The 13,467-nt window shown below is 46.1% G+C and overlaps 1 protein-coding gene across 1 annotated transcript in view; it reads left to right on the forward strand.

The window, feature by feature from the left end:
• The window catches only part of NRG2 (neuregulin 2), a gene marked incomplete at its 5' end in the record, with an annotated part of 162,215 nt that overhangs the window by 109,124 nt on the left and 39,624 nt on the right, over positions 1-13,467 (forward strand). The window contains 2 exons of the mRNA XM_080353003.1: positions 2,720-2,838; positions 6,800-6,865. Coding sequence (XP_080209129.1) covers positions 2,720-2,838; positions 6,800-6,865 — 185 coding nt within the window. The remainder of the gene's footprint in view (positions 1-2,719; positions 2,839-6,799; positions 6,866-13,467) is intronic.

The raw sequence follows: 13,467 nt of genomic DNA on the forward strand, positions 1-13,467 counted from the left end.
TTTGCTACTACTTGGTGTATTTGTAAAAACGTGCTTCTGCCCTCAAGTGAACAAAGTCCCTGCCCTCCGGGGCAGCAGGAGGAAGAATACAAACTTGAAAAAGCAATTTCCTAGGCAGTTTTGGCATATTTCAGTAGCATTTAAAGATGGTAAACTGGAACAGAGACTGATCATCTTTGTCTTTGCCACACAGAGACCAAGCAAGGTCTAGTCTTTTTACATCCTTCAAGTTCAGTTCTTCTAATGCACAGGCATTTCTCCCAACTTAAAAGGCATATAACTAACGGTATCTCTCCCTAAGGTATCTCTCTGTTTCCTTCAGTGTTTCCTGGAATAGGGAAATGCTTTTTACTGACTTACGTTCCACCTAAAAACTGATCCTTGTCTGTCCCCTTTGTCCCTCTCCCCCAGATCTGTTATCTGAATATACAGCACAGTGTGGAGACCAAGAGTAGCTACACCATTGTTGTGGGGTATGACAAGCAAGAAAAAGCTCTGGATTTTTCAGTGGGATCTTGCAATCCAGGAGAATTTCAACAAACAGTGATGGAAAATAAAAATAAGTTACTTTGACAGTACAACAGTCTTGTGCATTGAAACAAAACAATCCTCTTTGGTTTCTCCTCGATGCTGATATGCTATAAATGACAACATTGCTTTTTATTCTGCTCACATTCCTCTCCAGTTCCAGGTAAAAGACCAAATGCCTCTCAACCTGTTCTTGGAGATGAGTCTGTCAGGTGTGCCCCCTTTCATTAGCCTTCTGTGTCACTAATAACTTACTAATTTGTATCTTTTGGACTTAAAACCCTTTATCAGTAAAAGATCACGTACACAGGTGGTATTCTAATGCTGTAGTGGATTTTTCCGGTTACAACACACAGTGAAGCATGCTGTGTGTACGAGATTGCAATACAGCCAATTATCATTAGAATGTCTGTCCTCCAGCAGCTGAAGGCAAGGCGTTTGTTGATGCTTCCAGCTCTGCATGCGGACAGCCACAGCATGCTGCTGTGCAAGGGTCGTGTTTCCTACAGGACTTTGACTCAGAGCCTCGCTCTTACAAGCTGCTTTCAACACACGCCGCCTGCCTTTTTGCTCTGCAGCAAGAGCTACAAGCCAGGCATAGGGCTGGTTTATAAAACAAACGGTGCATTCTGTCTATGGGGGTTGAGAGAGCTAAAGAATGTAAGATGTAAGAACATGTTGGCCCAAATAACTGGCTTTGCACAGTGGATTAGGGGACACCTAAGATTAGAGGCATTCAAAAGATCTTTGCGTACTGTCAACATTCATTTCAAAATTGCTCCACATGGGGCCTAAACTCATGCAATTGAACACTTGACCGCATCCTGTAAAACAGGGCAGCGCCTGTATCGTGGGAGCTCTACCAAGTTGTCTCCAAGTGCTTTTAATTTACGAATATAACTAGTGAGATGTTCACACTGTGTCCTTGCACCGTGGCTCCCAGTGAAACAACACGTCAGTGTGTTAAAAATATGCCAGTGTGCTTCTGTGGACTTCCTATGGATGTTGATTTGCACAGCCCAAAGAAAAGTCCTTCTCAGATGACTCATGTAACATTGCAAATATGTCCAAAGCTAATGATTATTTTCCACTTTAAAGGAATTTTAATTGTCTTCAGTGACATAGGCCACTGGGACCTCTTTCTAAAGCTGGCAGTGTTTCCAGGTGTCTAAATAAAGAGACTGTATAACACAGGCCTGAGATAAAAGTTTGAGGTAGAAGGCAGAGAGGTATTGTCATGAGAAGAGTACACAGGGTGTTTTTTGATAAGACGACTAAAACAGAGGGAAATGTAGGAAAACAGAGGGCCTAACGTGGGAGTCCCACTGTGGTCTCATGGGTGGTATTCAGTGCATTGAGGGCTCCTGTAGACCTCTGTTAAACTGGGCAACAAGAGGTTTTGCCTGTTTTTCAGAGACATCCCAGAGAATGAGTCGTTAGTCACCCCCAGTGAGAAAGGCGATGCTCGTCTTCCTTGTGGCACCACAGAGCTCTGCCCCAGAGCTGCTCCCTTTCCCATGGAACAGGCAACACAGGTTGTTAGGTGACACGGGCAATCATCAGTGTATATGGGAGTGTGTGTACCTGAGGGAGACAAAGTGCTTGCCCTATTTGTTGGCCCAGATAAAAGCACAAGCTAGCTGTCAAGGTCAAACCACAGGGTTTGCGGGCTGGAAAGGGAGGAAGGGATGAATCCCCCCTGGCCCCGTGGGTGTTTGCATTTGAGCGTGTGGCACTGCTGAATGCAGCTGGTAAAGCCCTGGACTGCTCGGCCTCCTTGCTGAGGAAGGTGCAGAACGCGCGTCTTGTCTCCACAGCAGGCAGATCCCGCTGTCCATCAGTAACGTGACTTTTCTCCAGTACAGAAGGTCTTCGTGCTGGGATGCTCAACCCCTCACAAGACTTTCTGTGTGAATGAGAGCAGGCGTCACACCAAACCATGGTGACACACTAAGAGCAGCGGGTTTAGAGAGAGATGTTAATTTAGAAAATCATGGTGGTTGTGATTCCTGGGAACGGTCTCACCCGAATCCTGACCAGGCTTGAGTGCCTCTTCAGCTTGTGAGATCAGGCAGCCCATCTTCTCAAGAAGGGGTGACATACTGGGCAGCATACTAGGGCCAGGACTGGTTATCAATTCCTGAGGATGGTTAGCAATCAAATAAGAAATGTCTGCTGTACTTTTCAACAGAAAGATTTCCAGACTGCAGTTCAACAAGGTGAAGCTGGAAGATGCTGGGGAGTACAGCTGTGAAGCGGAGAACGTTTTAGGGAAAGACACCGCAAAAGGCAGCCTGAATGTGAAAAGTGGTAAGTGAAGAAGCCAGCAAATGTCTTGAGCTGTCTGCCATTCAAAGCAGAAAGCGGGAGGTTCTGCACATGATCTGTCTTGTATTTTGTTTCATGCTTTCAGGATACAGAGTAAAACAATCCTGGGAGATAAGAAAAATGCAGCTTAGCATAAATGTTTATCTTTGTTATCTGTCATTGGCAATGTGGTTAATTTACATTTTAAATAAACTTAACAGTCTATGTATTTTTTTAAAAGAAGCAAGGAGGAAAGAAAGCAACTGGTGGGTTTGATGTTTTATTTTTTTAAAGAATTTCTGAGAAGCAAAACTCACCAGAAGACAAGTAATTAAACCATAGCTTTGCGATGAGTGAAGTTGGTTCTGGTTTTCATCCTAGAACGTGTGCTCCATCTCTTAGAGCTCAGCAGATGGAGTCTGAGGTTAGACGGTTTTATTATTATCTTGGTCATAATAATTATGTTGCTTAACATGATGGTTTGGATGCACCCTCCAGCTCAGAAAGTCCCTACAGTGGTTGCCAGAAGCCGAGAGGGTGCAATTAGGGGAGGGATGACTGTTTCCTAAGCTCTTCCTCCTGCCATTCACAACGGGCCACTGTGGGAGCTCTGTGCTCTGCCACCCTTTGGTGTGATCTAGTTTCTCTGTTGTTGTGCTCTTATTAGTATTACTCAAATATGAAGGAAGGTAGCTTTCTCCTGCTGCTTTCTGGCATTATTTTCTCTATTAACCTCTGCAACAGTGTTTGCAGTCCTGAATCTTTTATTCTATGAAGCTGCAATATCACATAGCGCACCGACCCCCCGTCCTGTTACTCTGCCTGTAAAAACCCTGTGCTTGCAAAGTCTGGAGAAAGGCCACCCATGCTCAGCCCTCCATGCCTTCATGCTTCACGTCTATGGAGTTAGCCCTACTGCTCTACCCTATTGATTTCTGACCATGATAGGAAAGGTGTCCACAGTAAGCTAACCGAGGCAGTGCTGCTCCCTTTTTTTCTGACTCGTGCTATGGTTGTCCCATCACAATTGAAATTGTTCCTGCCTGTTTTGGCCGGGAGCTGCATGTGCAACCCCCCTGCCCTTGTGCAACATGCATGGGCAGCATTTACCTGCCCTGTCTGCCTCTTCCGCTTGCCCTTCCCAGTCACTAGCAATCCGCTTTCACAAGAGGAAGGGTGTGATTGAACAGTGCCCGCTGTAAGGCTCTGATCCTGGACACTTACGGCACCAGGAAAGTGCATTACAACTTCCAACTGCCTCTTCCTGCATGCACAGGTAATGGCAGCGTTTGTCAGGCTTTAACTCTTCCTCTGCAGGAAAGCATGCTGTGCGGCAAGCACAGGGGATTGCTCTCAGGTCACAGGGAGTATGAGGACACACCTGAGTTGTCCCAGTTGTTCCAGTTGTCCCAGGAATGTGTTGAGACCTGAAAAGCAATCAAAGAAACCCAAAGATCTGGCCTGTACCTTTTGCTAGTGGGAGCTGCAGGCTGCAATGTGCTGCAGATCCATTCGATTGCCTGCTCTGCCCTGCTGTGGCAGTGCCTTGATTAATCCATTTTCTAAGTTGCCTTGCAAATCTGCCTTTGGCTTGCCACTCTCAGCTGCATGCACATCTTGCTGCTGCTATTTGCAGGTCACCTGGCAGGACAGCAGTCGAATGCTAATTGTAGACCCTTGCAAAGGTAAACAAGATGATGTAGGCATTTGCAGCTCTGTCACCCCTTTGCAATCTTTTTCCACTTCCCCCTGGACCTACCCAGAGCTGAACAACCTTCTTCTGTGCCCAAGCACTTGCTGTCCTGGAGTCTCCTTGTCCTTACTGCTGGGCCTTCTTGTGATCTTCACAGCTTTCCTCACTTCTGCAAGCTCCCTTCCTCTGGGATATCTTTTAGCAGAATACTCCTCAATGCATCTGCTTGTCTCTGAATCCACATGTGTGCTTTCTTTTGTCCCTGCTTGTGTTCTTCTCCGGGTTCCTTAGTATTAATCTTGTTGTGGCTAAGTCTCAACACAGTGCTAAGTGAAGTTTAGCAGTCTGTAACCATCAGAGTAGACATGTGAGCTGGCCTCCCCTTGGAGCCTTCCCCCTCTTTCCCAGAAGCTCACTCCAGCTATTGCTATGTTCTGCTGCTTTATATTCTATGTCTTTACTGCTGCCCTGTCCCTGGGCACCTGGTGCATCCGCCTGTCCTGGGCAGGCTGGCGGGGACCAATGCTCCGGGACCATCTGCTGGAAGCACACTTTCTGACCTGACACTTCAGCAATATTGTTGATGGTCCTGTAGTTTTGCTGTGATACAGACGGGCGAATCCAGGACTGGGAAAAGGTCATGAGCTAACATTACCTCTTGAGACACAGAGACGCGAGGTTTGGGGACATCTCTGGGTGCCCCTGTAAAGAGATGGCACTGCAAGAGGTGGCCTGGGCTGTTGTGGCTTGAGATGAGTATTGTGGAGGAGCAAGATGTCCTCAGCCCAACAAGCCATTCCCAGCTAGGCGTGCAGAGGCCAGAGACAGAGGCTTCTGATCCTACTTGAGTCCTGGCTTGGCAGGGAAGAAGCTCACGCATGGCACCATCATGGATGTGAAGGTCTGAGATTGTGTCTCTGCTGGTAAAAAATTCTCAGCCTGATGAGGCAGTGTTGCCATTGCAATGTACTTTTTGCTCTATTCCACTACTACTTTTCAGTTTAGACCAGTTTCAAAAGAGCACCTTTTCAACCATGCGGATGTGCTGCAAGTCACCGAAAACACCGCATTGAGGAGATATTTTCTTTAGAAAGACAGTGGCTGCAGTGCGGCGACCCCATATCACTTTGAAAATGCCCATCAGCCAAACCCATCACCTCATCTCTCCTCTGCAATTCTGGAGTTTCCACAAAATACGCAGCTCAGAAATAAATGCTTTCGCTTGAAAAGTTGTGGGAGGCTGTAAATTTCTGAGGAAATGCTTCTGGGTTTAACCAAAACATATTGTGCTTTGGTGCTATTTGCAGATTTTTATTATTTTGAAGTAAATTAGATGCTTTCTTAGAAAAATACCGCATTTCCCAGTTCTCTTTGTTGAGTAGTCTAATACTGATATTACATGGGCATGAGGGCACAGCTGAGATGTGATTGTTTCAGGCTCTTTTTTTCCTCAGAAAGTTTCTAAATGCCTCATTGACTGATCACCCTCCCCCATCTTTGCTGAACACTGCAGAAAAGACCCCAAATCTTACAAAAACTCCTTTCTGCTTTTACGTTTCCACGGTGTTCCCACTTCACGCAGAGTGGAGGCTCCTGTGCTTTCTCCTTTGTGCATCTGGAGGGTGGTGAGGGGCTTTGATCCAGAAAGAGCTGTTGCTCCCAGTGGGCTCGAACAGAGCTGGTGACTGTGGACATTGGACTTTCCCAGTATCCTGGTTTATGAGGAGGAAATCGCTACATGTGCTCAGCCCCCATGTTGCCCTGGGCCATGGCCTTTATCTGTTTCCCGTTCCTCCATCTCTTGTACGAGCATTACTTTGCGCTGCAGAGCTGCACATACTTGTGGGATGGAGACTTTTCAGAGGATCTCACCTTTTCTTAAGCTCCACATTTTTCTACACTGGTCTATGATCCCGTCTTTGCCCTCTCGTGGCCATCAGGGCTAAGCAAACCTCCCACAGTTTCGCTCATCACCTGCGGCTGAATCCTGAGCCGTTTCTGCCTTTTTGCCACGACCGAGATCCTAACGCCACGATGCCCTTTCCAGCGAGGGGACCAGCGTGCCGTCCCCTGCAGAGGCACTGGTTTGCCTGCCTCTGTTACCCAGTTACCCATCCCAGCGTACTCTAACCAGTACTAACGCATCGATAGCCACGCCAGCCTGCGCCACCCAGCAGCACCTGCTCCTGTTCTCCCTGCAGTCGCTAAGCCCATTCTTCTCTGCTCAGAATAGATATTGTGTTCACTACTTTCTTACCTTAATTTCCCCAGGAACAACGAAAGCACCACAAGTCTTACCAGCCTCAGAAACTAAAATAGTTGTTATGGAAGAACAGTGTAAGTACCTCTCCCCCTGCTCCCCCCATATAGCTTCTTTCCCTTTATTTGTTTTGTTTTTATGAGACATTTTGCATAAAAAGCTTTATTGCCTCCTGGAATCTTCTTTAATTGCAACTTCTCTTTGATTTCTCCCAAAGCCACTGATCTTTCCCTAGATACTTCAAAAAATATGACTCATATTGCTGGTGTCTATCTTAGAGAGGGAGAGGTTGATACTATTGTAATGGTAACTTGAAGAACATGTTACTTACAATTGCAGCTGGATTTCAAGCATTCCCAGCTCTTCCAATACATGGTTTTATTGATAGGTGTAAAATATGCTTGTAATGACCTTTGATTTAGTTGTGGTGGTGGTTTGGCTTTGGTTGTGGTTGGTTGGTTGGCTTGTTTGTTTTTGCTTTGGTTTTGAGGATGAGTGAGAAAACCAAAAGAGGCTATAGGAAACACAAGAAAAAATACATGCATAAGTCGTAAGAAAATCGCAGAAAATACATCTGTGCCCTGCTATCTCATTTTCCCTTGAGTCTCCAAAAAGCAAGAAGAGATTTCCCAAACTATTTAATGTGATTTAATTTGGTGGAAGTGCTTTTTAGCACTCCTTCCTATTCAGTTGGCACAAAGGCAGTAGAAAATGGGAACGCAAAGATAAAAACCTAAGCATGTGTACGCGTGCAGGTGTGGAAGCCAGGTGCCCCACCGCTGATTCAAGTCTTTCTGGTGAGGGGCATTACTTCTGTGTCGGGGAGCCCCTCTCCCCGGGGGACACTGCCACCGCACATCGTTCAAATGAGCAGGCGCCTGGAAAGCCAAGGACCAGGTGGCTATTTTGAGATCTACGCTATATTTCCATTCCAGCTGTTTATGCCCAGAATTGACAGCACAGCTGTCTGCGCGCCTCCGTTAGCGATTCCACTTTGCAGATTTTATGGGGATCTTTCCTCCTTTTTCTGGTGATTTTAAATGGAATTTGACTGCAGCCACAGCAGGGACTCACCACATATCCTTTAAAAGCTTTTCTGATTAGAAAACTGCACTTAAAACTTGCTCTTGTGTTGTGCTTAGCCTTCCACTGCACTGGGGACATCATGCTGAGATGGAGCAGCATTAATACAATGACCATATCATTCTTCCCCAGGATCTTTCCTTTGTGTTCACCAGCATAGATCCATGCTGCATATTTGCATTGCATTAGATGTGTGCTATTTTCACTAAAAGCCAAATTTCAACAATAGGAAGGAGATTGGCAAATTGCCATGTGGCTTGCACAGAAGTTTCTCCTTTTGAAAAACGTCTTCTGTGGGAACATGATCCCCGACTGCCTGGGTTTTTTTTAATGATGTGAAGAGATGGTAAAACCTCCAGAGTTAAAGTTGTCATTGACCTTTTCCTTTACATTCCTTTTTAATGAACTCTCTTAATTGCTATCTAAATAACAGATAGTACCCCTGATTTTTCTGGTTACTGATGATCTATTATAGAATTGCACATGTGGATAACTTATGGGGAGGTCATGGAGATGATGTGAGGTGTGTTAATCTGGAAAGCTGACATGTATCTCATGCTTGTAAAATTTTTGCATATCTTTCAAATATCTGTATTCAAGAGCTTGTCTGGCACATGTAGCTTGTCCCAGCTCTCATTGTTTCACTGAAAGGTTGTAAATGATTCACTGGATTTTAAACATCGTGTTGAGAATGTACCATGCAAACTTGGTGGTACCTGAACTTCCCTGGGAAAGGAGAGACTGCTTCACACAGCTTGGTCACGGTGCTTGGTCACCTCTGTTTGGCCCGTGGTGCAAGGTGCACATCTTAACAGGCAGGCTGGACAATGGTGTTGGACCTTACACCTCAAGGAATCCACTGTGTTCTCCCCATGGCCCAGACAGTTCCTATGGGCAAGGGGATAAACCCCCATCACTCCATGCAGCCCCATGAGTTCCAGCACCTCTGACCTTGTTGCTCCTGGTCTAGACATTTTTAACTAGTGTTTTTTCCCGAAGGTTCTCATTCCTCCCTGGATGGTGGGGTCTATCCCTGCCTTGGGAAAATAAGTGGAATATCACATATTTCCCCCCTGGAGCACTGTTTAAGTCTTTCTTACCACCTCTGAGTGTAGCTACTGGCAAATTCTGCCACATCCCGAGTCACTTCTGACTTCTTTCTCCTCTTCTCCAGTGGCCACAGACCTCTGGGCGCTGCTGCATCCTTGACACAGGGCAGGTTTATACACCGTTCAACACTCAGAATGCAGCCCAGGTCTCCAAGGTGTTCTGGCTCTGTTCTTGGGTAACTTTTTTCTCTAGAAGCATATTTTTTTGTCCCACTGCTTTCCATGTCAGCACCTTTCCATGCCTAGCTGGCACCTGACACAAAGCTGCAGAGTGCAAGGAGGCAGCTTGCTACCATAGGCTCTTGTAAACACCTGCATTGTTATAATTATGTGCATGGGATCTCTTGCCCAGCTATTGTGCCCTTTGCCTACATGCTGGCTGGAGCAGGTCCTCTGGTTCCCTTTGACAGGGGCACTGTTTGGTATGGGCCTCACAGATCTCATGATAGTATGGAGAAACCCATGTTTCTGGTGTAGAGACAATCCTGATACCAGTCGGATCTGAGACCAAAGACAGCACACTCAGGAGACCTGGGATCTGATGGTGCTGCATTTTGAGAGCTGTCTGGATTGAAATCTGCCTTTTCATCCTTGTCCAGCCCATGTGGATGCAACCCTATATTTGGTGTGAGTACTGGGATCTGGGAGACAGAGAGCTGGGGTTCCTGATGCCCCCACTGCTTGGTATGTGCATGGCGTGGGGTACCACTCAGCCTCATTCAGTTATGTGGACACCTTCACATGAGCTAGAGCCATTTAGCAGATGTAACAAGCTGGACTATGGAGTGTGATGAGTGCTAGCCTGGTCATAGGGACGTAGGGTCAATCTTAACACCAGTTTTGGTCCACATGGTCAAGCTAGACTCCACGGACCAGATTCAGTAAGGAAATCTGGTGTCTGGGAAAGTCTTTCCATGATGCTGCGTATTTTGATATGGTACCACAGTCTTACACTTTTGAGTATATGTTTTTGTTCGAGCATTGTCAGACTAGAGCAGCCCTAGAGATGCTTTCTTCAGAAAGCACTGGGGCTCTGATGAGAAGACATGCCTACTACTCATTTCAAGGAATCTTCCTCCTTAACCCAGTAAGCATGAAATAGTTGCAGTATCCTCATCCATAGTGAAAAAGTGCTAAATAAGACATGCTATCTTCTGTTTGTCACAGGCAGTTGAGTGGTCACAGTGGCTCAGCTCACAGGCAGGAACGTGCAGGGATGGGTAACTTGATCATGTGCCCTGATGCAGAGAAAAAGGTCCTTTATGCTCATTACAACATTCAGAGTACTCAAAATGGTAATGTGATCCTGTGCAGCTCAAACCAGCTGAACAAGCTTTGGGATTCTGTGGCTAGAGAACTGGTTGATGAACAGAATAGGAATCAGTCTCAAAGTTCAGGAAAGTTTCAGTGGAGGCAAAAATGGAAGAAGGTTCAGTGCAATCTGTAGGGCATCCTGAGGTAGGAAGGTTTATGCAGGACAAAGATATTACGATTTTCAAAAGGTAAGAGAATGTTTGAAATCCTTGAAAAGGTTAGGTAATCCCATTTGCTTGTTTTCTGCTGTTGAGTTCTCCTCTAGTTCATTTCCTTGGCTTCAACAGACAGGTGAAGTCTTGAGGGTAAAAAAAGAATAGAGGCTAGGCAGATGAAGCATGGTTTGGATACCATCAGGTCATGAGAGGATCTGCCAGCAGGATGCTCCCCAAAACAGTATGTGGATCATTGCAGCTGCTCGCCTGGACTCTGGTCATATCCTCAGTCTGGCTGGGCTGTCCAACCTCACCCTATAGGTGCTATGCAGCAGATCGAGGTTTGGGATCAAGTAAGAAGAAAGAAGAGGGAGAAAGAGCAGAAGAGGTCGAGCTGAGTTGTGCTTGGAATGTGACGACTCGGGGATAATGTGAGGCATCTGAATGAAAGCTGGGCTCCCTGGACTGAATTTTGGGGCTTTCAGCTGCTGGAGATCACCAGCCATTCTTGAAGTCTCTTTAGAGGTCCCTGTGGGAGGGCAGGGTGGAACAGCTCTTCTTTCTTCAATTAACTCCTCACACACCAGTCTGGGTTCACAGATTTCATAGCTGTCTTCTTGGTGACATCGCTGAACTGTTTGTAGACTCATTGATTTAGACTCATTCAGGCTCTCCCTCTCCCATTTAATACCTTCCCCAATGATTAACATGGATGGGTGATGGAAATACTTTCTCTCTCCCAGGTGAGATAGGCCTGGTGGGCTGCCATAATTACAATGGCTCAGTGATGTCTGATCTGTTGTGGTTTGTAAGTCACATCTGGTCACATCTAGTTGAATCAAAGCTTCAGCATATATATACCACAGTAATACGTGCCATATAGTTAACGTTCAGCCAGTGACCCCAAACCTTGTCTCAAGTCACAGTATCACAGTATGTTTGGGATTGGAAGGGACCTCAAAAGATCATCTAGTCCAATCCCCCTGCTGGAGCAGGAGCGCCTAGGTGAGGTCGCACAGGAACATGTCCAGGTGGGTCTTGAATGTCTCCAGAGAAGGAGACTCCACAGCCCGCCTGGGCAGCCTGTTCCAGTGTCTGTCACCCTTACTGAGAAGAAGTTTTTTCTCAAATTTAAGTGGAAATTTAAATTTAAGTCCAGCCTGGCATGGCCTTTACTGCATGACTGTGGCAGACCTGCACGTTTATTGGCTGGTCAATCTCTGGTCACTCCAGTCTGAAGGCACTGGGCTCTCCTGGAGGCAGCGAACATGAGTGTGGTGCTGTTGGTTTGGAGCTGAAGTTGTCCAGCCAGCCCAGAGCACAGGTAGAACAGAGAAGTCAGTCAGCCATGGGCCATGCAGACAGACCAGTTTTCAATATTAGACTAAAAGTAAGTCCTCACGTGATAATTTAAAACCCACAGCTGGAGGTGTGGTTGATAATTGAGAGGAGCCGGCACGCATGCAGGCACGGTACCTTGAGGTGTACGTGTTGGCAATCTCGCCAACAGTCTGCAGAGAGAGCTGAGGTCCTGGCTGGTGCTTATTTTACACACTGTGTATTTTTTAAGTAGCCATCACATTTGAAGCTCTAGATGCACGGTAAAGACAGGCCATTGTGACTCCAAAGGCAAAGATCGGCAGTATGGAATAAAGCGTAGGATGGAAGCTGATGTCCCCTGGAAGAACTGAGGTCGTAAGCACAGAGAGATCTGCTCTGTCTGACTCGTCATGTTACCCTGGCATGTTTCTTTGCTTCTTGGGCTTCAACTGTCCCTCCTGCAAAGCATTCATGCTGGCACTGGCCCTGCAAAAGGCTTTTTAGGTTGTTGAACAAATCCCCTCATTGAAGTATCATGTTGCTGCTATTACAATTGATGGGAACTTGGGAAAATATTAATAAAATGCTGCAGGGCTATCATGGGCACTCTGGGACCCTTGTGGTAGAGAAAACATAGGAAGGGTTCCTTCATAAAGCTGGAGAGATCAGGCTGGAGGAGCAACCAGCAGCTCTATAATAGCACAGGACTTTGCCCCTGCAATAGCTGCCTGTCCTGTGGGAAAAGGCAGCCCCTTGGCGCTCAGAGACCTTTAGACTTGCTCCTCAGTGAAACACTTGAACAGAGCAGGTAGGAGATGTGGAGAGTGCTGCCCGTGTTGTTCTGATCAGCAATATCTGCTGCTCTGAGGTGAGTGTCCTGCAGTCTGGCATTTGCATTTTGGGATGAACTTATAGTCTGCAGCTATTGATCCTTATGATCCCCTCAGGAGCTAGGAACAGCAAGATCTATTTCAGTGAAATGCAGAGGTAAATATTGGTTCGCTTCCAAATGAATAAACACACAGGAGCAGAATTTTTATGAGCTCCAGAGGCCCCAGTTTGTTGCCAGGAGAGCCCCAGTCCGCACAGGCCCTTCTGATTTTATGTGCAGATAGAGGCATGAGCATCCAGCCGCCAGGTTTATTAAGAGATGAGAGTGTCGTTCCAGATGTACAGAAATCTGCCACAGAGAGAATGGTTAGGATCAACAGCCCCTCAGTGTATTAATCAGTGTAAATCACAAATTTAGTGTGGCTCATGCCAGGATTACGATGCTACATCTAAGGAATAACTTGGCCAGACACCTTCTCATTCATGTTCTTCTGACAAACAGTTGGATTAAGTCGATTGAGAGGAACCTCAGCAATTCTGTGTTTTATCAGTAAGTACACGAGGCATATACAGAGCAGGCAATTTGTATACACTCTCCAACCAACTGAGTTCATCTGTCTAACTGAATGTCTAAATATTGAGAGAGTAAAGTGTCTGTACTCTATGAACACACCAGGCAACATTATTTATATTACAAAATAAAGGCAGCAAAACTATCGCTGTCTCCCTGCTCTCCTCGACAGTAGCTGTAGTTTGTGAAAAATTAACTATAATTTATAGTCCAAGCTGCATTAATTAACTCTTTGCAGGGGGAGCATTTTACCAGATTGCTGAGAACAAGCTGGTGAGCTGTCTGCAAATGTTAAA

The sequence above is a fragment of the Nesoenas mayeri genome (genome assembly GCF_963082525.1).
Source record: "Nesoenas mayeri genome assembly, chromosome: 14".
In the NCBI taxonomy this organism is placed as follows: domain Eukaryota; kingdom Metazoa; phylum Chordata; class Aves; order Columbiformes; family Columbidae; genus Nesoenas; species Nesoenas mayeri.